Source organism: Scyliorhinus torazame, chromosome 13 (genome assembly GCF_047496885.1).
Source record: "Scyliorhinus torazame isolate Kashiwa2021f chromosome 13, sScyTor2.1, whole genome shotgun sequence".
In the NCBI taxonomy this organism is placed as follows: domain Eukaryota; kingdom Metazoa; phylum Chordata; class Chondrichthyes; order Carcharhiniformes; family Scyliorhinidae; genus Scyliorhinus; species Scyliorhinus torazame.
The window spans coordinates 1,628,044-1,655,890 of record NC_092719.1 but is presented as its reverse complement, the minus strand read 5'-3'; the positions used below and the strand labels follow the sequence as shown (position 1 = coordinate 1,655,890).

The 27,847-nt window shown below is 48.8% G+C and overlaps 1 protein-coding gene across 2 annotated transcripts in view; it reads left to right on the top strand.

The window, feature by feature from the left end:
- The window catches only part of sema3ab (sema domain, immunoglobulin domain (Ig), short basic domain, secreted, (semaphorin) 3Ab), a 597,101-nt gene that overhangs the window by 523,467 nt on the left and 45,787 nt on the right, over positions 1–27,847 (top strand). The window contains exon 15 of one of the 2 annotated variants that reach the window (XM_072470939.1): positions 2,839–2,990. In XM_072470939.1, the coding sequence (XP_072327040.1) occupies positions 2,839–2,990 (152 nt within the window). Of the gene's footprint in view, positions 1–2,832; positions 2,991–27,847 lie in introns of both variants that reach the window. The other variant, XM_072470937.1, reaches the window with a different exon arrangement.

The window sequence follows — 27,847 nt, the reverse complement described above, 5'->3', positions numbered from 1 at the left end:
CCCAGTCTACCTTAGCTAGTTCTTCTCTCATCCCATTGTAATCTCCTTTGTTTAAGCACAAGACACTAGTGTTTGATTTCACCTTCTCACCCTCCATCTGTATTTTAAATTCCACCATATTGTGATCGCTCCTTCCAAGAGGATCCCTAACTATGAGATCATGAATCAATCCTGTCTCATTACACAGGACCTGATCTAGGACCGCTTGTTCCCTCATAGGTTCCATTACATACTGTTTTAGGAAACTATCGTGGATACATTCTATAAACTCCTCCTCAAGGCTGCCTTGACCGACCTGGTTAAACCAATCGACATGTAGATTTAAATCCCCCATGATAACTGCTGTACCATTTCTACATGCATCCGTTATTTCTTTGTTTATTGCCTGCCCCACCATAATGTTACTATTTGGTGGCCGATAGACTCCTCCTATCAGTGACTTTTTCGCCTTACTATTCCTGATTTCCACCCAAATGGATTCAACCTTATCCTCCATAGCACCGATGTCATCCCTTACTATTGCCCGGATGTCATCTTTAAATAACAGAGCTACACCACCTCCCTTACCATCCACTCTGTCCTTGAAATTAAAATCGCTTATTGTCACAAGTAGGCTTCAATGAAGTTACTGTGAAAAGCCCCTAGTCGCCCCATTCCGGCGCCTGTTCGGGGAGGCTGGTACGGGAATTGAACCGTGCGTCTGGCCTGCCTTGGTCTGCTTTAAAAGCCAGCGATTTAGCCCAGAGTGCTAAACCAGCCTCCGAATTGTTTGATACCCTCGGATATTTAACTCCCAGCCGTGACCATCCTTTAACCATGTTTCAGTAATGGCCACTAAATCATAGTCATTCACGATGATTTGCGCCATCAACTCATTTACCTTATTCCGAATACTACGAGCATTCAGGTAAAGTACACTTATGTTGGCTTTTTTACCTCTATTTTGAATCTTAACACCTCGATCAGTAACCTCTCCTAAGTTATATTTCCTCTTAACTTTTCTCCTAATTTTCCTCGTCGATGAACCCATATCTTCATGTACCAACCTGCTGTGTCGCTTACCATTAATGTTTTTACTTCCCATTTTATTCTTTTCAGTATTACTGGGCCTATTCACTGAGCTCCCCTCAGTCACTGTACCTTGTACTGTCGCCCTTATTGATTTTTGACTATGGGTTCTCTGCCTTACACTTTCCCCCTTACTGCCTTTTGTTTCTGTCCCTGTTTTACTACCTTCCAAATTCCTGCATCGGTTCCCATCCCCCTGTCACATTAGTTTAAACCCTCCCCAACAGCTCTAGCAAACACCCCCCCCCTCCCCCCCTAGGACATCGGTTCCAGTCGTGCCCAGGTGCAGACCGTCCGGTTTGTACTGGTCCCACCTCCCCCAGAACCGGTTCCAATGCCTTGAAGCTAAAGAACAGCCCAGGCAGAAACAGTGAAAAATCACTGCTTTTTCACTTACCTGTCCCTTACATCTGCTGCCTCAGACAGAAATGTTGAAAACAGCAGCTGCTACTTCATAAAAATCCAAAACACATCACAAGGCTTTAAACCCTCTTGAATCATTTGATCTGTGAGGCTTCTATTTACTTTTAAAGATAAATAGTTTTTAGTAGGCTGCAATTGACAGTGTAATAACTTCCAGATAGTGTCTGGATTGTTTATCTTCATTTCCCTTCCTCCTTGAAAACATCTTAAGTACACTGCTGTGATGCTAACCACAATGTTTAAACATTTCGCTATGGTTGACAGGTCCTCACCACATCAAAAGAAGTTAAATGCTTTCTGCTGAGAAAAAGACTTACCTCTCTAGCTAAGCTAAAACTTAAAAGCGTCTCTACCTTACAAGGCCCCAGTTGCTAAGCCACCACTGCTGATTTATTCATCCTTCACACTGTAGCCCTCTCTAAGCTCAATAGAAACACAGTTGGAACTTAACCAATCCCCAAGCATACAAACACTTTTGTTCAGCATATAACTAACTCTAGGTTTTCTCCTTCCAGTCACAGAAACATTAAATTAACCCTGCTTAAAACTATACTTTATTGCTAATGTTTACCAATATAAATAAAAATCCCTTAAAATCCCCTTCATTTTCCTAACAATCGATAGAGCTAAGAAATTCCACAAACAATAACATTGATCGAAGCTCTGCAGCCTTGCCCCATCCAGCCGTGAATGTTGGTGGGCAATTAAACAACTCACAGGAGGAGGATGTGCCACAAATATCCCCAGTCTCAATGACAGTGAACCCAGCATATCAGTGCAAAAGATAAAACTGAAGCATTCACACAACCTTCAGCTAGTATTGCCGAGTGGATGATCCATCTCGGCCTCCTCCAGGCGTCCCCAGTATCACAGTTGTCAGCCTTCAGCCAGTTCACTTTACTCCACATGACATCAAGGAATGGCTGAAGGCACTGGTTACTGCAAAGATTCATTGAGCAAACCCATGGATATTGGCTGAATATTCTGAAATTATTCCAACTCCTTCAAGCTGTTGTTCTTTATTTTGCTACTAATTCTACAAATAAGGAGGCAAATACAATGGTGAAATTGAAGATATGTTTTACAACAGATTTTGTAACTTGAAGCTCCGATTCCGTGTGGACCATCTCCCTTAAATTTGTGCAACACATGGAAAAATATAACAGAATATTTGCACAATTCGAATGGTGAAAATGGATTGACTGATGCATCTTTGCTGTTGGACCTAAAAATAAGCACAAGTGTAGTAAAATAACAGACATCTTCTGCTCAGCTGTGATGAATTATCTCTTTCTATCCACTGCAATTATCCCAGGTCAATATTTCTTGTTTTGTTCTCAGCAACAGCTGTATACTGGCTCCGCTGCTGGCGTGTCTCAGCTTCCCTTGCATCGCTGTGATGTTTATGGAAAAGCCTGTGCGGAATGCTGCCTTGCCAGGGACCCCTACTGTGCTTGGGATGGCTTCTCGTGTTCCAGATATTTCCCCACTGCCAAAAGGTAGGAGTGATTTGAGATTTCTGGTATTGACACCTTTCCTCTTAATGAAGGTGTTGCTGTTCAGTCGGTGAGCAGCATAAACCCTCAGTCGGAGATCCTCAACAGCAGTGGTAAATATTCATGTGAGCATTGAATGAGGAAATATCAGGCAGATGGGCAAAGCTGACAGCAGAAGCACATCACTCGGGAGCACTTGGTAGTTATGTTTGGCAATATGTCAATCCTACTCTTAGTCCCTCTGTGACAGATTTAATTCATTAAACCAATTGTGCCCCTTTTTTGTTAAAGTAACCCTTTCCGAGCTGGGGTTTTCTCACATTAATGATCCAATGTGCCTGCTGCCTATCAGCTCTGTACGTATCCCAGCCTGATCGTCAGCTCATTTAGAGTCTGGGACTCGAGCAGTCTTTTTGTAAACTTTGCACAGATTCAGGTTTATATATTTTGGGAATGTGTGCAGCGACATGTGGGGCTATTTTGCTGCTGATATTTTTCAATCTGACTTTCTTGCTGAACAGTCGCACTCGAGGCCAGGTCACTCCTGGTTTGAAGTAAGAAATTAGGATATATGGGCGGGATTCTCCGACCCCGCACCGGGTCAGAGAATCGCCGGGGGAACGGTGCGAATCGCGCCCTGACGCCGGGACGTGATTCTCCGCAGAGCGTCTTCGCCGGAGAATCGGCACAATTGGGGCCGGCGTGGTCAGCGCCGATTCTCCGGCCCGGATGGGCCGAGCGGCCATAAAAAAAAACGAGTCCCGCCGGCACCATTCTAACCTGCTCTGAGCGGGCGGGACCTCGGCGTTGAAGGGTCGGGTGGCGGCCTGTGGGGGGGGGGGGGGGGGGTGAGGCGGGGTCCGACCCCGGGGGGGTTGCCTCTGATGTGGCCTGGCCCGCGATCGGGACCCACCGATCGGCGGGCCGGCCTCTCTGTCTCCCGGCCTCCTTTAATCCGCGCCGGTGCCTGTACTCCTGCGCCATGTTGGGTCGGGGCCGGCGCGGACAAGGGAGAGACTGCGCATGCGCGGGTTCGCGCCGGACCCACTGCACATAATCGCATCCCCCGGCGCCCATTCCACGGCCGGATAAGCAGCTGGTGCGGTGCGAACCGCTCCTGCGCCCGGCTGGCCCCCTCTCGGGGCCAGAATTGCTGATCCTGGCGTCGCGATTCCGACGGTGTCAACACACAGCCTCAGGATCAGAGAATCCTGCCTATGGCCCTTGTATCTCCATTCGGCTTGAGTACACATCTTAAATTCTCTATTGTGGATAATTTACTGATAAAAGCACCAATTCTAATTATAGATTTTATCGATTTGGACTCCAAAAATAATGAGCAGAATTCTCCGTTCCAGCGGCTGAGTGCCGGAGCCAACAGAGAATCCGCGGGAGATCAGCGTGAACCCCTCACCGATTCCAGGGGCTAGATCGTGGAAAACGGCTGGAGAATAGCCGGGTCCCGGGCTGCACATGCTCAGGGCTGACGGCCTGCACTGGTCACGCTGGAAAACATGGCACTGGCCGTGCTCGAACCCTAACCTGCCCACCCCGACCCCACAGCCCACCCCCTGGCCACCCCCTGGCCACCCCCCACCAGTCCTCCCAGCCCGAGCAGAACCCCTGGCCAGCGGCACGGATCCCGGACAAGTGTGGCTGCACTGGACACCGTCGGCAGCCGGCACGCTGGGTTCCCGACCGCTGAGACCGCACGCGGCCCCCGCCGTTGGGAACTTGGCCCATCGAGGGCGGAGCATTGCAGGTGAGCCAGCTGATGACGTACGAATGGCCTTGCAACTGCGCCCGGCGCACATCCCAATGGCGCTGGTTTGCAGGGGGCTGTGTATCGCAAACCGCCGTCAAACCGGCATCTGCCCCGGTCCCGGCGTCCATTCTCCGCCCGATCGCCGATCCCGATTTCGGCATGGGACTACGGAGAATCCCGCCCCATAGCTTTGTGCAGGAACTGAAACTAAATAATATAGTCAACAGGAAAAATGTAAATATCCTCATATATGCTAGGCTCATAATTCCGAGCAAATGTAATTTAATGTCAGAGAAACTCTGAATTTAACATTCCATTTTGAGCGAAACCAACTCCTCGTGCCCACCTTCTGAACATCCTCGTGCCCACCTTCTGAACATCCTCGTGCCCACCTTCGGAATATCCTCGTGCCCACCTTCGGAACATTCTCGTGCCCACCTTCGGAACATCCTTGTGCCCACCTTCGGAACATTCTCGTGCCCACCTTCGGAACATCCTTGTGCCCACCTTCGGAACATTCTCGTGCCCACCTTCGGAACATTCTCGTGCCCACCTTCGGAGCATTCTCGTGCCCACCTTTGGAACATCCCGATGGCCTCAGGAACCCACAGACACTTGTGAAAAATTTTACTTCTTTCAGAATGGAAAGGGCAAAACCAAAACAATCATAAAATATATTAGAAATACAAATGATTAAAGTAAACAACAAAATAAATCTACATGTCTGAAGAAATGGCTTGTGTAGTGATGCAGTTTTGCTGCAAATGGGTTTCTATGGAATACTGAAATTGTGTAAAAATACAGATCTATGTTGGATGATGTACCTCAAGGTCATTGTGATCTCCTGAGACCCATTTATAATCAACTTTTGGGGACAGAAAGGAATTTGTTGGAACGCTTTCATTCCCTGAATTGGCTCTGGCATTTAAAATCTGTCTCTCCTGAGAGATTACCTGGCTATTGTTGTGTGGTGATCATTGGCAGTTCTTTCCTAGTTACAACACAGCTGTACAGGACAAGATGTTCTTTCCTTTGGTCTTTTTCATATATTCAGATGAACTCTGTCCCCTCCATCTTCTCTCAACAAATAAATATCTAGTTCAATGTTGTCCATTTCAATGCACGCCAAACTTGTGGTAATCAGGTCGTCATATTCATAGAACATACAGTGCAGAAGGAGGCCATTCGGCCCATCGAGTCTGCACCGACCCACTTAAGCCCTCACTTCCACCCTATCCCCACAACCCAATGACCCCTCCTAACCTTTTTTGGACACTGAGGGCAATTTATCACGGATCCACCAAACCTGCACATCTTTGGAGTGTGGGAGGAAACCGGAGGAAACCTACGCAGACACGAGGAGAACGTGCAGACTCCGCACAGACAGTGTCCCAGCGGGGAATTGAACCTGGGACCCTGGCGCTGTGAAGCCACAGTGCTATCCACTTGTGCTACCGTGCTGCCCCACATGATTCATCACATGCTACAAAATACATACAACATTAATAAAGGCTGCCCACCTGATTGGCACCCCTTCCACATACATTTACTCCCTCCATCACCGACACACAATGGCAGCCGTGTGTACCGTCTACAAGATGCACTGCAGGAACTCACCAAGGCTCCTTAGGCAGCACCTTCCAAACCCACAACTACTACCATCTAGAACAAGGCAGCAGATGCCTCTAAACATCATCAGCTGTAAATTTCACTCCAAATCTCTGAAATGTATAAAATTATGAGGGACGTAGATAGAGTAGACAGGAACAAACTTTTCCCCTTGGTGGAGGGGTCAGTGACCAGGGGGCAGAGATTTAAGGTTATGGGCAGGAGTTTTATAGGGGATGTGAGAGTTTGGAACTCGCTGCCTGGAAGGGGGCTGGAGACAGACACCCTCAGAACATTGAAGAAATATTTAGATGTGCGCTTGCGATCCCAGAGCAGACAGGTGCTGAAAAATGAGATTAGAATAATTAGGTAGGTAGTTTTTGACTGGCACTGACTCAATGGGCCTTTTCTGTGCTGTACACCGCGATGACTCTAAGGGGTCAGAGAGTGAGCAGATTTGGGAGGGGAGGGGGTTGGGAGGAATGGGGGGGGGGGGGGGGCGGGTGGAGGGAGAAAGGGAGAAATAGACTGAGAGTCTGCATCAACATCTTCCTTCAAATACCGTTACATTGATGAGCTCCATGCCAACTGGTCAGTCTTTCTATGATCAATTGTCAGTTAAATATGATAGTGTCCTTCCTGCGGGTATATCTAGTTCTACTGTGTAGGAGGGGAGAGCTTGGTCAGTGTGGGATCTGAGTAGACACTTCCTCAGAATGGAGAGGTGGCCAAGCTATTCCGCCTTGATATCCCATCACATCTCAAAAAGAAATGAATTTAGAAGAAATACGCTCTGCCCTGCTTTCAAAATGCCAGACTTCTCTCCGATGAAAAACACGTTTGTAGGCTTTACGTTTTGATGATATTTTGTTTGAAATACTTTTTTATCGTCGTTCTAAAGAACACATTGACGTGTTTAATTGCATTGCTTTCTGTGTAACTCACACGGACATTAACCTCGGAAGAATGGAACTCCTCTTTTCAAAGATGGCCAACAACTCAGATGCAGGAATGTCGTTCAGCATTTCCATTGTGCCCCTGCAGTTTACATAAAAGTGAATACTGCACAGTACCTGTGTCCCGCTGGAATACTGCACAGTACCTGTGTCCCGCTGGAATACTGCACAGTACCTGTGTCCCGCTGGAATACTGCACAGTACCTGTGCCCCGCCAGAATACTGCACAGTACCTGGGCCGCGCTGGAATACTGCACAGTACCTGTTCCCCGCTGGAGTACTGCACTGTACCTGTGTCCCGCTAGAATACTGCACAGTTACTGTGCCCCACCAGTATACTGCACAGTACCTGGGCCGCGCTGGAATACTGCACAGTACCTGTTCCCCGCTAGAATACTGCACAGTACCTGTGGCCCGCTAGAATAATGCACAGTACCTGTGCCCCGCTAGAATACTGCACAGTACCTGTTCCCCGCTGGAATACTGCACAGTACCTGTTCCCCGCTAGAGTACGGCACAGTACCTGTTCCCCGCTGGAATACTGCACAGTACCTGTGCCCCGCTAGAATACTGCACAGTACCTTTGCCCCGCTAGAATACTGCACAGTACCTGTGCCCCGCTAGAATAATGCACAGTACCTGTTCCCCGCTAGAATACTGCACAGTACCTGTGCCCCGCTAGAATAATGCACAGTACCTGTGCCCCGCTAGAATAATGCACAGTACCTGTTCCCCGCTGGAATACTGCACAGTACCTGGGCCGCGCTGGAATACTGCACAGTACCTGTGCCCCGCTAGAATACTGCACAGTACCTGTGTCCCGCTGGAATACTGCAGAGTACCTGTTCCCCGCTGGAATACTGCACAGTACCTGTGCCCCGCTAGAATACTGCACAGTACCTGTGCCCCGCTAGAATAATGCACAGTACCTGTTCCCCGCTGGAATACTGCACAGTACCTGTGCCGCGCTGGAATACTGCACAGTACCTGTTCCCCGCCGGAATACTGCACAGTACCTGTGCCGCGCTGGAATACTGCACAGTACCTGTTCCCCGCCGGAATACTGCACAGTACCTGTTCCCCGCCGGAATACTGCACAGTACCTGTGCCGCGCTGGAATACTGCACAGTACCTGTGCACCGCTAGAATACTGCACAGCACCTGTGTCCCGCTAGAATACTGCACAGCACCTGTGCCGCGCTGGAATACTGCACAGTACCTGTGCCGCGCTGGAATACTGCACAGTACCTGTGTCCCGCTGGAATACTGCACAGTACCTGTGCACCGCTAGAATACTGCACAGTACCTGTGCCGCTCTGGAATACTGCACAGTACCTGTGCACCGCTAGAATAATGCACAGTACCTGTGCCGCGCTGGAATACTGCGCAGTACCTGTGCACCGCTAGAATACTGCACAGCACCTGTGTCCCGCTAGAATACTGCACAGTACCTGTGCCGCGCTGGAATACTGCACAGTACCTGTGCACCGCTAGAATACTGCACAGTACCTGTGCCGCGCTGGAATACTGCGCAGTACCTGTGCACCGCTAGAATACTGCACAGCACCTGTGTCCCGCTAGAATACTATACTGTACCTGTGCCCTGCCAGAACCTAAATATGTCTATTCTGATAGCCATGTAATTCTAAGTATATTGAGTATATTTCCAGGTACAAGAGGGGCGGCACAGTGGTTAGCACTGCTGCCTTACAGAGCCAGGGTCCCACCTCAGCTCCGTCCTTGGACCACTGTCTGTGCGGAGTCTGCACATTCTCTCCGTGTGTGCGTGGGTTTCCTCCGGGTGCTCCGGTTTCCTCCCACAGCCCAAAGATGTGCAGGTTAGGTGGATTGGTCATGCTAAGTTGCCCCTTAGTGTCCAGAGATGTGAAGATTAAGTGGAATTATGGGAAAGGGGCGGGGGGGGGGGGGGGGGGGTCGGTGGGTGGGAGTGGGCCTAGCTAGGGTCCTCTGTCGGAGGGTTATTGCAGACTCGATAGACCAAATGGCCTCCTTCTGCACTGAAGGGATTCTATGGATTCTAAGAAAGTTGACCATGATCAAAAATATCAAGAATATAGTTAAACAAGGAGTCAGCAGCAGATCAAGAGGAAGATACTCGTATAATATCAGTTGCTGCGATGGCGGATGAAGACGGCAGCAGTAGGGAGATCCACAGTCGTTCCGCTGGTACTGGTCCGACCCTCTGTCAAGGATGAATTCCTTCCGGAAAGCCAGTGTAGCTTCTGACCAAACCGTGGATCAGCCGACCTGATTTTCACTGCTCGGCAGCTTGAAGAGAAATTCCAGGAGCAACAGCAACCACTCTACACGTCCTTCATCGATCTGACCAAGGCTTTCGATTCAATCAATCGGGAATTGTTATGGAAGATCCTGTCAAAGGCTGGCTGTTCAGAGAAATTCATCAACATCCTCCACAGCAAGATGTCAGTGTCAGTCTTCCCCGATGGAAATAAGGCAGAAAACTCTGAGGTCAAGACTGGAGTCAAGCAGAGATGTGTCATCGCTCCCAACCTGTTCTCCATCTTCATTGCCACCATCCTTCACTTTGTCAGGAACAAGCTTCCCAGTGGAGTTGACATCATCGACAGGGTGGACAGAAACATTTTCAACTTAACTGGTAGAAATCCACGAAGAAAGCAACACTGACAGCCATGATTGAATGGCGGAGCAGACTCGATGGGCCGAGTGGCCTAATTCTGCTCCTATGTCTTATGGTCTTATGGACACCGCCCGTGGATCTTCAGTATGTGGATGACATCGCCATCTCCACTCTCGCAGGAGTGAATGTCCAGGCCGTGGTGGCAGCTTCACGGAATCATACCGAAGAATTGTTCTCATCCTTAACCTCAAGAAGGCTGAAGTCCTTTTTCCAGCCTACCGCAGGACAAGGTCCGGTCTCTCGTTTCATCAAGATTAACGGAGAAACGCTGCCAAATGTGGAGCATTTCCCCTACCTGGGGAGCCACCCCTCAGCTAAGGCTGGCATTGATGTGCAGATCCAACATCATATCCAATCCGTGAGCTTCACCTTTGGATGCCTAAGGATGAGAGTCTTGAGAACCGCAACATCATTGCTGACACCAAGAGCCTCATGGAAAAGGCAGACATCCTCCCAACTCTTCTATACGGCTCAGAAACAGACATCACCTCCAGGCCCTGGAGAGGCACCATCAACACTGCCTGAGACAGATTCTCTGTATCAGCTGGGAAGACAGGCACACTAACATCAACGTCCTGAAGGAGCCAAAAGAACCAGCATCAAGGCCATGATCATCCAAAACCAACTCGCCTGGGCCGGCCATGTGCTTAGAATGTGAAAGTCCCGACTGTCAAAGCAAATCTTCTCCGCCTAGCTCAAGAAAGGCTCCCAAAAAAGAGGAGGGCAAAGGGAGCACTTCAAAGGCACCCTGAAGGCTCCCCTCAAGAGACACCAACGCCTGGGAGACGCTTGCTCAGGAATGACCTACTTGGTGGAACCTCCTGATTGAAAAGACTCAATTCATCAGGAACACCTAATGGCAAGAGGAGACCAGGAAAAGGAGTCTGAGAAAGGATGACCTGTGATATACAGTCCAGAAGACCAGAAGACATAGAAGCAGAATTAGGCCACTCGGCCCATCGAGTCTGCTCCGCCATTCAATCATGGCTGATATTTTCTCATCCCCATTCTCCTGCCTTCTCCCCATAACCCCTGATCCCCTTATTGATCAAAAACCTATCTATCTCTGTCTTAAAGACACTCAGTGATTTGGCCTCCACAGCCTTCTGCGGCAAAGAGTTCCACAGATCCTCTGGCTGAAGAAATTCTCCTAATCTCTGTTTTAAAGGATCGTCCCTTTAGTCTGAGATGGTGTCCTCTGGTTCTAGTTTTTCCTGCAAGTGGAAACATCCTCTCCACGTCCACTCTATCCAGGCCTCGCAGTATCCTGTAAGTTTCAATAAGATCCCCCCTCATCCTTCTAAACTCCAACGAGTACAGACCCAGAGTCCTCAGCCGTTCCTCATATGACAAGCTCTTCATTCCAGGGATCATTCTTGTGAACCTCCTTTCCAAGGTCAGCACATCCTCCCTAAGATACAGGGCCCAAAACTGCTGGCAATACTCCAAATGGGGTCTGACCAGAGCCTTATACAACCTCAGAAGTACATCCCTGCTCTTGTATTCTAGCCCTCTTGACATGAATGCTAACATTGCATTTGCCTTCTTAACTGCCGACTGAACCTGCACATTAACCTTAAGAGAATCATGAACAAGGACTCCCAAGTCCTTTTGTGCTTCTGATTTCTGAAGCTTTTACCCATTTGTAAAGTAGTCTATGCCTCCATTCACTCTGCCAAAGTGCAGAACCTCACACTTTTCCATATTGTATTTGAGTCCACAGACCAATCGCACCTCCCAGAAACATCTGGCAAGTGTACAGTTGAAGGTGTGGCTCTGGGATCGGGCTCCTCACCATGCAAGCACCCACAGAACCCCTGACCAGCAACAGGGAGAATCCTCAGTGAACAGTCAGACTCGTTTGTGAGTGACTGCCGAAGAAGATTAAACCATGACATGAATATAGGCTAACACCATTTGTTAATTAGTAAAATGTGTCAAAACAGAGCCCAAGAAATTGTCTGAATGATGTTCGTACAGAGCAGTGTGCTGCTTCCTTTCCTGGGAGGGTACCTCACACTCCAGGTATGTTTTTAAATAAATAAATAGGATATGATTTTGTGCTCAGCTCATTGCCAAATAAAGATTAAAAATTAAACGCACCTGTCACATAAATATGTCTTAACAACAGCATGACGACTAGAATCCAGACATCAAATGCTACCGTAATTCTTCATTTTCCAGATGTGCCTAGACGGTCCCATTATGGTGATTGTGAAATTCTTGGCACAGTGCATTCTCTCCTGACAGTCACGTTTTAACAGGGATTACAGAAATTCCTACTTTTATGTTTTGTGCACTCTAAAAATGGGAAGATGAAAGTTCAGGAAGTTGAGGTTCTTTTATTACCCTGGCTTAAGTCATCTTTGTACCTTCGCTATAAATCTGTGTGGCCTGGGTAGTTATTCCTGGGTAATTGAATTAGAATGGTCACCCTCAACTGCAAAGCCAATATTTTGGGTGCTGGTTCCTCGTGCAGCCTCCCACCTCGAGGCGCTGGTATCACTGCACTGAAGGTCACTTATAAGTTGTTCCAATGGATCTCGATGATGCATGTTTTCTCCATGCCGTCATCTCTTAACTGTAATAAGTCTTTGTAGCTATTGCTCTGATTCAATTCTGTTTTTGTTCCAGTCTCACCAATTGCGTTTAGCATTACCCCATTCTACCTGTCAGATCAAATTAATTGGAACCAGTCTGATGGCAAAAAACTGATTAAAATCCCGATCTCTCTTCATTGTCTTTCTTGTTTTTCAAGCCTATTGTATGCATTGGACAAGATTCAGTTAACTGAGATCATTCCATGTTCAGATTCATGATCCAGGTATAAACATTGAGGAAAGTGAAAGTTTGTGCAGATTGGCTGCTTTCTGAGATTTACACTAGCTCTGAACTGGCCGTAAAAATGAGCTCAAAGTGTGGCTCAGTTCCAAGCTTGTTTCCTATCTTTGAGCGTTCTTTCAGATGGAACTCTTCCTGAAATAGTTGCCATGTACGACAGGGTAAGTCATAGAATCTTGCAGCAGAAATGGGGGCCATTTGACCCATTCTGTCTGTGCTAGGTCTTTGAAAGAGGTTTCCAATAAGTTCCACTGCCCTGCTGTCACCAATCAGTCCTCATTTCCTAGAAACATTGTTACCTGGAATAAAAATCAACTCAACCAAGAGCAAAAATAAACGGAGAAAAAGTAATTAATAAAGTTTCAAAAGTATTTCTTCTCTGCTGTTCAGATATTCAGATAGGGGCTGGTTTAGCACAGGGCTAAATCGCTGGCTTTGAAAGCAGATCAAGGCAGGTCAGCAGCACAGTTCAATTCCCGTACCAGCCTCCCCGAACAGGTGCCGGAATGTGGCGACTAGGGGCTTTTCACAGTAACTTCATTTGTAGCCTACTTGTGACAATAAGCGATTTTCATTCATTCATTTCATATTCATCAATGATTTTGAGGTGCGTAGGTATTAAGTGCAACTTATTAAAGAGCTTAACAACATTCAAAGGTATTTGATCCAAGTAAGTAGATAGAGCAGAAATGGCATTTGGAGTTTAATGCAGATGAATTAAACAGAAACACAAAACACCTGTCCCATGGTATGACAAACAATAGAAACGATGAGAAAAGAAATGGATTTGAGCATTGTTATTTATGTTCACTAAAGTGTGAGGTTGTCCATTTTGGAAGGACAAATATGAATGCGGAATACAGGGTTAACGGTAGAGTTCTTGGCAATGTGGAGCAGCAGAGAGATCTTGGGGTCTATGTTCATACATCTTTGAAAGTTGCCACTCAAGTGGATAGAGCTGTGAAGAAGACCTATGGTGTGCTCGCGTTCATTAACAGAGGGATTGAATTTAAGAGCCGTGAGGTGATGATGCAGCTGTACAAAACTTTGGTAAGGCCACATTTGGAGTACTGTGTACAGTTCTGGTCGCCTCATTTTAGGAAGGATGTGGAAGCTTTGGAAAAGGTGCAAAGAAGATTTACCAGGATGTTACCTGGAATGGAGAGTAGGTCTTACGAGGAAAGGTTGAGGGTGCTAGGCCTTTTCTCATTAGAACGGAGAAGGATGAGGGGCGACTTGATAGAGGTTTATAAGATGATCAGGGGAATAGATAGAGTAGACAGTCAGAGACTTTTTCCCCGGGTGGAACAAACCATTACAAGGGGACATAAATTTAAGGTGAAAGGTGGAAGATATAGGAGGGATATCAGAGGTAGGTTCTTTACCCAGAGAGTAGTGGGGGCATGGAATGCACTGCCTGTGGAAGTAGTTGAGTCGGAAACATTAGGGACCTTCAAGCAGCTATTGGATAGGTACATGGATTATGGTAAAATGATATAGTGTAGATTTATTTGTTCTTAAGGGCAGCACGGTAGCATTGTGGATAGCACAATTGCTTCACAGCTCCAGGGTCCCAGGTTCGATTCCGGCTTGGGTCACTGTCTGTGCGGAGTCTGCACGTCCTCCCCGTGTCTGCGTGGGTTTCCTCCGGGTGCTCCGGTTTCCTCCCACAATCCAGAGATGTGCAGGGTAGGTGGATTGGCCATGCTAAATTGCCCTTAGTGTCCAAAATTGCCCTTGGTGTTGGGTGGAGGTGTTGAGTTTGGGTAGGGTGCTCTTTCCAAGAGCCGGTGCAGACTCAGGGGGCCGAATGGCCTCCTTCTGCACTGTAAATTAATGATAATCTATGATTAATCTAGGACAAAGGTCCGGCACATCATCGTGGGCCGAAGGGCCTGTTCTGTGCTGTATTTTCTATGTTCTATGTTCTAATAAACTCATTCGGACTATAAACGCTAACTATTTTCTGAGATGCGCATCAACAGCCCGTGGGCACGATTTAAATGAAATATTTTAAGTGTCAGTTTGGGCATGATTGGTGAGGTTTCCTCGATGGCCACGTTGACGAGATAGTGGCCGTATTTCACGGCACTTAACGCCGCAAATGAGCCATCACGAGCCTCTCGCTATTACTAGCTATCTCGCCGTCTGATTCGCCCGACTTGCGCCTCAGTGTCTCGGCGCTAACCAGAGGGAGATGCTTTTAAACGCTCGCTCACGCACTCCCTGTCAACACACCAGCTAGGCACCATGCAGACCTGCTCCTCGCCTTGGGGATGCTGCCCAGGACAGGCTTCTCGGTGCCATCGATGGGAGATGGGGCATCCTGTTCCCTGGAAGGAGGGAAGTGGCAGTGGCAGCAGCTGTCAGTGTGGGCAGCGTGACAAAGAGGACCACCGTTTATTTCATAGATTTTCATAGAAGTTACAGGGCAGAAGGAGGCCATTCGGCCCATCGAGTCTGCACCGGCTCTTGGAAAGAGCGCCCTACCCAAGCCCACACCCCCACCCTATCCCCATAACTCCATAACCCAGTAACCCCACCCAACACACAGGGCAATTTATCATGGCCAATCCACCTAACCTGCACGTCTTCGGACTGTGGGAGGAAACCGGAGCACCCGGAGGAAACCCACGCACACGGGGAGAACATGCAGACTCCGCACAGACAGTGACCCAAGCCCGAATCGAACCTGGGACCCTGGAGCTGTGAAGCAATTGTGCTAACCACTGTGCTACCGTGCTGCCGGAAAGAATGTCGGAAAAAAGAGCAACGACCTCCACCGAGCTGCAAGGGTAAGTTACCACCTCCCTCCTGTCATCATGTCTGGCTGCCACCCCTCAAATTCCCAGACCACCCCTCTCACAAAAATCACCGGCAGAAATCTCCCCAAATCCGGTCTTTGTGCTTGTTCCTCAGCACCCCCTAGCACCCACCAGCACAGCCCCTACATGTGTGGGGCCCACACGTGCCACCTGGAATAGACCCCCCCCCCCGCGATCAATCAAACGGGTGGTTCACAATGTCTTCTCTTTGTCCCCGGAGGAGAAGGTAGCCTGTGATAAGCAGAAAAGGTCCAAGACAGGGGACAGAGATCCGAATCCTCACATGCTATGAGGAATGGGCCCTGGGGATCGCAAGGTTGACCAGGGAGAGAGCAGCCACCCACCGCGAAGTTGGCCTGTGCGCAAAGGTGAGGGTCCACTGACCCTTCACCCAGATGAGCTGTGTTAAATGAGTCGTTCATGTCAGACAAAATGATCCTTCCCTCGCACTGACCACATATCCATTGTCTCACAGGATCTCAATCTGATGGCGCAGGACCATCCAAAGTCCCTCTCCCCCACTGCCACCCAAGAGACCACCTTGGAGGAGAGCTCCGAGGAGACCACCATCGAGGTATTACATCTATCACGCCCACCCTCCACCAGCACCGAGACACACATCTCGGTGGATGACATTGGTGGATGTTCTTCTGGGGCACAATCTGGTGGGTATCACATAGTTACTGACGCACATCAGGTGGAGGCAGGAATATCGAAAGGAGGCAGCAGTTGGAGGTCTGCTGGATCCCAGGACTCAGCTGTGTCCCAGCCAGATGCCGAGCTGGATTATCCCAGAGCTGATGCAGATAATAGGACACGGAGGGGATGTCGGTGACATTCTAATGGTGCAAGGCCGATTGGAAGAATCCCAAAGGCTAAGGGCACAGGAGATGATGCCAACACTGCATGGCACCGAGACCAACACTGCGAGGGTGACGACCGCAATGAAATGCCTGGAGCACAACATCAGCGTCTTGAGTGGTGGTGGCAAAGGCGTGGCTCAGTCCATAATGACCATGGCTGAGGGCCTCATTATCATGTCCCAGTCACGGAGGGACATGTCCCAGATGCAGGTGGACGTTGCCCGCGGTACTACGGAGCACGGCCCAGTCACTGAGGACAATCACTGAAGGCATTGACATCATGGTGCAGACAATGGGGAGCCGCCAGGACTGGCAGAGCCAAATAACGCAGAGGTAGTGGAGGTCACTCCAGCTGTCTGTCCATCCTATTGAGACCCCCTAGGGCCCTGAGGGCACCATCAGGGGGGAGGAAGCGCTGGAGGCTGCCTGGGGCCTAGGAGATGTCAGCAGTCTACAGTTCTTCCGAAACCCCCCCTCCTGACACAGGGCAGCGGGCAGAACAGGATGGCACGGTGACGGCAGTGACACCGGTAAGTTGGCCAGGGCCTTCTGGTTCCAGGTAATCCAAATAACATCTGCCAAGAGCATCAAAGGCTACAGGGAGAGAAAAGCAGACGCCTGTCTCCACCTGTGATGCGCATCCTGGGGACACACCTAGGCGTATCAGTGGACCATGAAAGATCAAGAAGAGAGAGGATCACTGATTGGGCACTGTGGGGAGAGGGGGGGTGGGGGTACTATCTGTAGATGGGGGGAATGGAAATGTTCACAATTAAAACATGTCACACCTGATACATGTGAAGCCTCTGTCACAACTTTGGCATAAACTGAGGAGCATCAGAGCTTACCTCACAGTGAGTGACCACTCTCCTGGTTGGTCTATTGACCCACTGCTGACACAGGCCCATCACCCCACCCAGTCTCTGGCAGGATTGAAACGTATAGTCAAGGGGAGGGGTGGAGTGTGGGTGGGAAAGTGGTGGGAGGGACATGTGTTGAACGTTCAGGGAGTGGAACCGCTTCCTGTTAATGAAGGCACTTGCTGATGCACAAGGCCACCTGCGTGCCATCAATTACCCCCGGGCATCCCGGCGATGGTGGAGAACCCTGCAGCCTGGGCACCTTGGTGGGCTTGGGCTAGCTCAATTCTGATATAGTCAGCTGCCCGGGCACAGAGGGCATCTGTGACCTCACGGGATGTACTTATGGGCTGTATTTGGGTTATGCCGCACAAGTTCCCACGCAAGCCCCGGAATTCACCGGCGCCATATAGATTCATGGCTGCATTGACCTTCAGGGCTACCGGGAGTGGGTTTCCTTCTCTTCCACAAGATGCCATGTCTGTGGGGACCTGGCACAGGTGCCCCATGTCCTGCGGCACATGCTGTCTGTCATCTCCTTGAAAGATCAACGATGCCTGTCCAACTTCGACCATCGCTGTTCTCCCCCTCTGGGTCCCACCTTGGCCTGATGGATGGCCAGGTCTTCAGGGTATGCGGCGGCCCCCTGCACATGACGTGCCACCTGCAGACCGCATCAATGCTGCTGTCTTCTCCGGCGTCTAGCCGCCTGGGCTGCCACCAGCACTCTGAGGGGCAGCCTCTGCGGGTCCGACACCACCATCCATTCTGGTCTCTGTAAGGAGAAGGAGAGAGACCCACAATCAGTTTGGCCTTCCATTCTGGGACCCTCAAATCGCCCAAGCCTCCCTCACCCTTACGTGACCCGTCTTCTCTCGGAATGACATCCATCAAGCCAGATGTGCTGGAAAACCTTACTCTGCACACTCACCCCTGGCCACAGCAAGAGCCTCTGGACCCCAGACCCCGGGCCCCTGCCAGGTTCAGCTGTCTATCCCTGATCCACACCTATGGTCGCAACAATATCCCCAGTGCTGAAGCCCGGCTCTTTACTGTTTGATTGCTGGCTGCTGCGTCTAAGGTGCTGACACGTGTAGAGTTCAGACAAACTGTTCAGGATTCACAGTTTGATTGAATAATTGATGCAATGTTCATTGTCTGAGACACGTCACGTGTACCCACAAGAAGCCACTTGAGAATATTGTGTTTATTAAATGGTCAAGAGTAACAAAGATTTGAAAATCAACCACGTAACATTCCACATATGACACTCACCATTAAACAACAAGGAAACGTCATTGTTCCATATTGGTACCGATACAAAGCTACATCAGCTCATTTTCACAAAAAAAACAACACACAGTATCACCTCTCGGAGGTTCCTCAACAGAAACGGTGGATAAGTCTGAGATTGTGTTATCATGTCCAGAACTTTGTCGGAGAAATGATCTGTCCCGCAATGTGTGACTTGTTCCATGTGTCAGAGCCATTCTCTGTCCAGGAGTCGCAGCTGTGTAGGCTCCTCCCACATGGCCCAATCTCATCGGAACCAAATCCTGCAGTCCACATAATCCACTGACGCTCAAGGTGTAGTTGAACATGGGGGGCGTCATTCTCCGACCCCCCGCCGGGTCGGAGAATGGCCGTTGGCCACCGTGAATCCCGCCCCCGCCCCCGCCGAAGTCTCCGCTCCTGGAGATTGGGCGGGGGCGGGAATCCGGCCGCGCCGGTTGGCGGGACCCCCCGCTGGATTCTCCGGCCCGGATGGGCCGAAGTCCCGCCCAGGAATTGCCTGTCCCGCCGACGTAAATCAAACCTGGTATTTACCGGCGGGACCAGGCGGCGTGGGCGGGCTCCGGGGTCCTGGGGGGGGGCGCGGGGCGATCTGACCCTGGGGGGTGCCCCCACGGTGGCCTGGCCCGCGATCGGGGCCCACCGATCCGCGGGCGGGCCTGTGCCGTGGGGGCACTCTTTCCCTTCCGCCTCCGCCACGGTCTCCACCATGGCGGAGGCGGAAGTGACTCTCCCCACTGCGCATGCGCGGGAAACTGACAGCGGCCGCTGACGCTCCCACGCATGCGCCGCATTTCCGCGCCAGCTGGCGGGGCAACAAACGCCATTTCCGCCAGCTGGCGGGGCGGAAATCCCTCCGGCGTCGGCCTAGCCCCTCAATGTTGGGGCTAGGCCGCCAAAGATGCGGAGCCTTCCGCACCTTTTTGCCGGCGCGATGCCCGTCTGATTTGCGCCGGCTTTGGCGGCAGTCGGCGGGCATCCCGCCGTTGGGGGAGAATTTCGCCCCTGAACTTCCAGCGTGTTTATTCCGCGGTGATGTGCCAGTTACACACAGCACTCACCACAGCAGCAACAAAAGCAGCAGCAATCTGCAAAAGCAGTTCTTCAATGGCATTAGCAGGTGGCCCATTTGGATCAATGTCGCACATCAGGTCCCGCAGCATCTTCTTGCTTCAAACCGGATTCCCATCTGGACACATACCTCCCCCCAATCCCGATGTTCCAGGACTCGGGTATTTCCAAAGTTTGAGGTCACGTACCAACCGACTCAAGAACAGCTTCTTCCCTGCTGCCATCAGGCTTTTGAATGGACCTACCTCATATTAAGTTGATCTTTTCTCTACACCTTGCTATAACTGTAACATTATATTCTGCAGTCTCTCCTTCCTTCCCTATGTACGGTGTGCATTGTTTGTACAGCAAGAAACAATACTTTTCACTGTATACTAATACATGTGACAATAAAAAATCAAATCAAATCAAAGTTCAGAAAAAATTATCCTGCTTTCCGGCTACGGAAAAGGAAGGGAACAGCAAAAGCAGCCTCCAGGCATCTGCAGCCACCAGCAGAAGCAAACAGCAAACACAACCTGCAGCAGTGAGGTGCTCTCACAACTAACAAGATTAATTTCTCAGAAGCAATAGCCTTCAGCTGTGAAGCTACAGGCTGCTCACAGTCAAAGGGAGTTAAAGTGACCTTCAGCATATAACCAATAACAGGGCTCTGTCCTGGAAGTGTTTGGTAGGATGGACAGGCAGCAATTGTAGTTGTCTCAATTTAGAGACCTTGAATAAAAAGCAAGGTTCCCAACACTGAGCCCTGGGGAGCCCCACTTATAACTCGCCTCCAGTCAGAGAAATGCCGTCTATACCTACTCTCTGTTTCCTATCTCTGAGCCAACTTCTAATCCATGTTGCCAAGGACCCATCAATCCCAAACATTTTTTAAAAATAAATTTAGAGTACCCAATTTATTTTTTCCAATTAAGGGGCAATTTAGCGTGGCCAATCCATCTACCCTGCACATCTTTGGGGGCGAAAGTCATGTAAACACGGGGAGAGTGTGAAAACTCCACATGGACAGTGGCCCAGAGCCGGGATTGAACCTGGGACCTTGGCGCCGTGAGGCAGCAGTGCTAATCACTATGCCACCATGCTGCCCTTCAAACATTTTAAATTTGCTAACCAACCTCCCATGTGGCACCATATCAAATGCTTTCTTAAAGTTCAAATATACAACATCCGCATCACTACCCTCATCTCGCCCACTACCCCGGCAGCACGGGAGCATAGTGGTTAGCACTGTTGCTTCACAGCTCCAGGGTCCAGGGTTCGATTCCTGGCTTGGGTCACTGTCTGTGCGGAGTCTGCACATTCTCCCCGTCTCTGCGTGGGTTTCTTCGCAGTTCTCCGGTTTCCACCCACAAGCCTAGAAAGACGTGCTTATTAGGTGAATTGGACATTCTGGATTCTCCCTCAGTGTACTCGAACAGGCGCTGGAATATGGCGACTCGGGGCTTTTCACAGTAACTTCATTGCAGTGTTAATGTAAGCCTACTTGTGACAATAAAGATTATTATTCACTGCCCATGTCACCTCGTCAAAGAACTCAATTAAATTTGTCAGACGTGACCTGCCCTTGACAAAACCATGTTGACTGTCTAATATTAACTTATTTTTCTCTAAGTGTATATTTATCTCATCCCATATCATGGCCTCCATCAGTTTTCCCACAATTGATATCAAGCTGACAGTTCTGTAGTTTCCTGAGTCATCCTTTCCCCATTGCTTAAAAGTACCCAATTAATTTTTCCCAATTAAGGGGCAATTTAGTGTGGCCAATCCACCTACGCTGGTCATCTTTGGGTTGTGGGGGCGAAACCCTTGCAAACACGGGGAGAATGTGAAACTCCACACGGACAGTGACCCAGAGCCGGGATCGAACTCGGCACCTTGAGGCAGCAGTGCTAACCACTGCACCACTGTGCTGCCCCTCCTTTGCCCCTTTCTTAAGCAACAACATCACATTTGTAATCTTCTAGTCCCCCGGGACTAATCCTGTGTTCAGAGAGGCCTGGAAATTTTTCATCAATGGCTCCGTGATTTGTTCCCTTACCTCTCTCAGCAATCTAGGATGCATCCCATCTGGGCCTGGCAACTTCTCTAACGAGAGTTCTGCCAGCTTTTCTAGCACCTCTTCTTTTTCTTACGGTCTTATGATTCGCATTATTATCTAAACTTAAGAACTCCACTTTATCTTTCCAAAAAAAATGAAAACAGATGAATATCTATTTAGGAAATAGGTGGAAACATTTTAAAACACAGGTAGAGGTGATTTAAATGGTGCATAAACACAGGTTTCTGCAGTGCCATATCAGGGATTGTAAATGCTGTGTATTGGGTGAACAGAATATCAATGGTATTGAAGGATGTAGACCATGATGTAACACTGACATCAGCAGTCATGCACTATGTTATAACAAAGAGAATGGTGGGCGTCAGGCAACCCAAATTCTAAAAGGAAATTTGAATCAGCTGCCGGAACAATTTTACAACTTATGTATTATGAGGAGCTTTCTGAAGTTAAGACAAGTAATTATCAGACTAATTGTGATTTTATATTAAAGATTAACATTGATTAAAATAAAGAGAAAAGAAAACAATACTTCAAACACAAGAACACCTTTACACAGTTAACAATATTTTACAAACATTTCCAAACTGACTTTGTCTTAAATAAACTCTGAGCTAAACCCCCTTTTGATGGCAATAGTCCTTATAGATCTTCAAAACTATAACATTCCAGTAACATTACCACTCAACACCCTACAGCTCTTTGGGTCCTCTCTGAGGATGGTGGTAAAGTACTCTTGCCAGGTCTGGCTTCAACGCACACATTGTCTTGCTCGGAGCCTCACAGTCACCACCACCAACATAGTCTTCAGTGTTTTAAATCTCTGTTTCCCTTTGATTTTGCACTCTATTGCTTTCCACAATCGTTTAGAAGTTAACTTTCCCAGAATTGATTCATTGTTTTTTAACATCAAGACTACTTTATTTTAATAGTAAATGTACACTCTTTTGCCTCATCTATTTGTATATGTTCCTTTTGAAATACAACAGCTAACTTTAAACCAGTTTTTATTTGCCTTATGTAAATTCCTCTACAAGCTCTCCAGCTTGTCTGTTCATTACCATTTACAACCACTCTGTCTTCTCACCTCATTTATTGATCTCTGACCTTTGCATTCTATCTGTCTCCAATCCAATTAACCCCAGTCACAGCCCCAAGCTTGTTTCCTGGTATAAAATAATATGACAGTAATACTGCAGAAAATAAATATTAAAGCTCTTGTTTTTCTCGCACCGAGACACCCTTGGGAGCTGGTGGCATGGGGGGTATTGTCAGTGGATTGGTCAATTCACAGACCTGGGGTTACAGGTTCAAATCCCAGCCAGTGATTTCCGCATCCCACAAATGAGTAAAAAGAATTTTGGAGAAACTGTACTCATGAGCGACATGCTCTGTAACCTATCCTCAACATGGTGTTAATCAACCAGTTTGACCTAACTACCGGGATAAAACTGCAACCTCTCCAGATAAGATTGAGCACACATATAAAATACGTGGAAAAGTGCCTGGCTTTTCCTGTGATTGCTTAGACCGCTTCAATTGATTTTGCAGTGTAAGTAAGGAGCAATTTCACAAAGGAGATTAACTGGGCTGGCAGAATCCACGATAACTTGAGGGTCTGTGGAAAAAAAGACTTGATTAATTAAACAACAACTTTTTTAATGCTTTCTTGTGTTCTCACATGTGTGTGCTCTTGATCAATACTTGGTGAATGCAAGGAGAGGCGATTAATTTACATTGCAGCTAATTAGCTTCTAAATGTAATGCAGTTCAACATCCATACCCAGAGTCAGAAGTTATATTTCACCAAGACAATGAACCCACTGCAGAAGCTGCATTAATGGATTGTGCAGAATGGACATTTTTTACACTTCAGAAGCACCTGTGATATATTAATGGGAAGATGTCAGGGATTGAAGATGTATTTATAGCCTGGACAATAAATACATTCATCTTCGGAATGTATTTTACCTTAAGTTGCTTAGCCTATTCAGGTTGTACTGCAGAGTTATTGAATTTACGTTGTAAATGTGTTTTGTGCTGGTTAAAGGCACCTTGCTGAGTTTAGGGACGGAATACCTGATTATATTTGGGACACCTGATACAATATTATAAACTTCAAAGACTGTTGAACCACAGACAGATTGAATCAAGCCAGATTTCGAATTGGGATTTGCCCAAGAAAAGGGGTTTTACTGCTGAAAAGGTCCAGATAGGATGACGTGTCTGTAAATGGTGAAAAGTCTATCAGAGAAGCAACTCCGGGTTTTGAAGTCTATTACAAGTGTGACAGTGAGTGAACAACAATGAACATTTTATAAATGTTCAGATAACGAGAGGGCTTTATGCTCCTGCCTGATGTTCCCAGTGATCATCCTGAAGACTGAACTTCATTAGTACAGGGCGGCTGGGCTGTGGGGAGGATGTTCATGCCCCAGTCAGCTTGACAGGTCTGGGTTCCGGCAACATCAGGACACCTGGTGGAGAAAGGTAGATCTCGGAGTTGGGGGGTGCGGTATCTGTTTCAGGGACAGGACCATACCCAGTGTGCTGGCAGTCTAGAAGTGAAGCCCAGAGGAACACACCTGAACCTTTCATCCCCCAGAAATAAATAAAACTCCTCTTTGTGGCTCCACCGGTGCTAGAACACCAAAAGAAGCTGTAGATAGCCTGGCCTTGTCCAGAACTGCCTGTCACAGGGAGCTGGTTTGCCCAGTGTCGGAGTCTGTTTCAGGTAAACACCCTGCTCGGGAGAAAACAAGTTTTTTAAGTCATTCATGATACGTTTGGCTTCAGTGTCTACGTCAGCATTCATTATCCACTGCGGTTTTCTTTGGGAAAGTGGTGATGCTCTGCTTTCTTGAGCCGCTGCAGCCCCTGGGGTGTAGGTACACCTACAGTGCTGATAGGGATTTTGCCCCAGCGACAGCGAAGGAATGGCCGACATATTTCCAAGTCAGGATGCTGAGTGACTCGGAGGTGAACCTTCAGGTGGTGGGGTTCCCAGGTATTTGCTGCTCTCATCCTTCTAGATGGGAGTGGTCGTGAGTTTGAAAGGTGTTGTTTAAGGAACCTTGCTGAGTTCCTGCAGTGCATCTTGTAGATGGTGCACACGGCTGCTACTGTTCGTCGGTAGTGGAGGGTTTGAATGTTTGTGGCAGGAGGAGCAATCAAGCGGGGCTGCTTTGTCCTAGATGGTGTTGAGCTTCTTGAGTGTTGTTGGAGCTGTGCTCATCCAGGCAAGTGGAGTGTATTCCATCAGGCTCCTGGCCTGTGCCTTGTAGATGATGGACAGGCTTTAGGAGTCAGAAGGTGAGTCATTCGTCGCAGGATTCCTAGGGGTGGATTTTCCAGCGGTTCTTGCCAACAGGATCTTCCGGGCCTGTGGATGGTGAATCCCAGCTCCGAGTTTCCCGGTGGTTGGTGGTGGATTCAATGAAAAATTCCATGGACAGCGAGGGGAACGAAATGTCCAGTTCCGGCCATCGGTGGGCTGCCTTTCAGAGCCGAAAAACAGGCCCCCTGTCTCTCATCTGGTCTGGGAGCCACAGTATTACTGTGACTAGCTCCGTTTCTGAACAATGGTAACCCCCAGGATGTTGATTGTGGGGGACTCAGCGATGGTAATGTCATTGCGTGTCAAGGGGCGATGGTTAAATCCTCTCTTGTAGGAGATGGTCATTGCCTGGCACTTGTGTGGTGCGAATGTAACTTGCCACTTGTCAGCCCAAGCCTGGATATTGTCCAGGTCTTGCTGCATTTGGACAGGGACTGCTTCATTACCGGAGGAGTCGCGAATGGTCCTGAAATTGTGCAGTCATCTGCAAACACCCCCACTTCTGACCTTCTGATGGAAGGAAGGTCATTAATGAAGCAGCTGAAATGGTTGGGCCTAGGACACTATCCTGAGGAACTCCTGCAGTGATGTCCTGGAGCTGAGATGATTGACCTCCAACCACCACAACCATCTTCCTTTGTGCTGGGTATGACTCCAACCAGCGGAGAGTTTTCTTCCTGATTCCCACTGACTCCAGTTTAGCTCGGGCTCCTTGATGCCACACTCGGTCAAATGCTGCCTTGATGTCAAGGGCAGTCACTCTCACCTCACCTCTGGCATGCAGCTCTTTCGTACATGTTTGAACTAAGGCTGCAATGAGGTCAGGAGCTGAGTGACCCTGGCAGAACCCAAACTGAGCGTCCGTGAGCAGGTTATTGCTAAGTAAGTGCTGCTTGATAGCACTCTGATGATCCCTTCCATCAGTTTGCCAATGATCGAGATTAGACAAATGGAGCCACATTTGTCAAGGTTGGATTTTTAAATTATTTTTTAAAATAATCTTTACTGTCACAAGTAGGCTCACATTAATACTGCAGTGAAGTTACTGTAAAAAGCCCCTAGTCGCCACATTCCGGCGCCTGTTCGGGTACACTGAGGGAGAATTCAGAATGTCCAATTCACCTAACAAGCACGTCTTTCGGGACTTGTGGGAGGAAACCGGAGCACCCGGAGGAAACCCACACAGACACACGAGAACATGCAGACTCCGCCCAGACAGTGACCCAAGCCGGGAATCGAACTTGGGACCCTGAAGCTGTGAAGCAACAGTGCTAACCACTGTGCTACCGTGCTGCCCATTTGTCCTGCTTTTTGAATGCGTAACATACCTGGGAGATTTTACACATTGCTGGTAAATGCCAGTGTTGTAGCTGTACTGGGACAGCTTAGCTAGGGGTGCGGCAAGTTCTAGAGCACATATCTTCAGTACTATTGGTGGGATATTGTCAGGGCCCGTAGCCTTTGCAGTGTCCAGTGACTTCAGCCGTTTCTTGATATCACGTGGAGTGAATCGAATTGGCTGAAGTCTGATATCTGTGATGCTGGGGAGACCAAGACTTCTGGTTGGAGATTGTTGCGAATGCCTCAGCTTTGTCTTTTGCACAGATGTGCTGGGCTCCTCCATCACTGAGGATGGGGATATTTGTGGAGCCTCCTCCTCCAGTGAGTTGTTTAATTGTCCGCCACCATTCACGGCTGGATGTGGCAGGACTGCAAACCTGAGATCTAATCCATTGGTTGTGGAATCGCTTAGCTCTGTCTGTTACTTGCTGCTGATGCTGTTTCACACACACGTAGTCCTGTGGTGTAGCATCACCAGGTTGACACCCCATTGTTCGGCCTGCCTGATGTTGCTCCTGGCATGCTCTCCTGCACTCTTCATTGAACCAGGGTTGATGCCCTGGCTGGGTGGTAATGGTAGAGTGGGGGATATGCCGGGGCCATGAGGTGGCAGATTGGGGTTGAATACACGGCAGCACGGTAACACAGTGATTAGCACTGTTGCTTCACAGCTCCAGGGTCCCAGGTTCGATTCCCGGCTTGGGTCACTGTCTGTGTGAAGTCTGCACGTTCTCCCCGTGTGTGCGTGGGTTTCCTCCGGGTGCTCCGGTTTCCTCCCACAGTCCAAAGATGTGCAGTTTTGGTGATTGGCCATGATAAATTGCCCTCAGTGTCCAAAATGGTTCGGTGGGGTTGCTGGGTTAAGGGGATAGGGTGAAGGTGTGGTCGTAAGTTGGGTGCTCATTCCAAGGACCAGTGCAGACTCGATGGGCCAAATGGCCTCCTTCTGCACTGTGAATTCTATGATTCTATGATCCTATGAATTCTGCTGATGGCCCACAGCACTTCATGGATGCCCAGTCTTGAGTTGCTTGACCGATTCGAACTTTTGACACGGTGGTAGTGCCACACAACACAATGGAGGGTATCCTCACTGTGAAGATGGGTCTTCAACTCCACAAGGCATGTGTGTTCGTCGCTCCTATCAATACTGTCATGGACAGATGCATGCGCACCAAATGTGTTGGTGAGGATGAGGTCACGTATGTTTTTCCCTCTTGTTGGTTCCCTCACCACCTGCTGCAGTCCCAGTCTAGCAGCTCTGTCCTTTGGGACCCGGCCAGCTCGGTCTGTGGTGGTACTACCGAGCCACTCTTGGTGATGGACATTGAATGCCCCCCACCCAGAGTACATTCTGA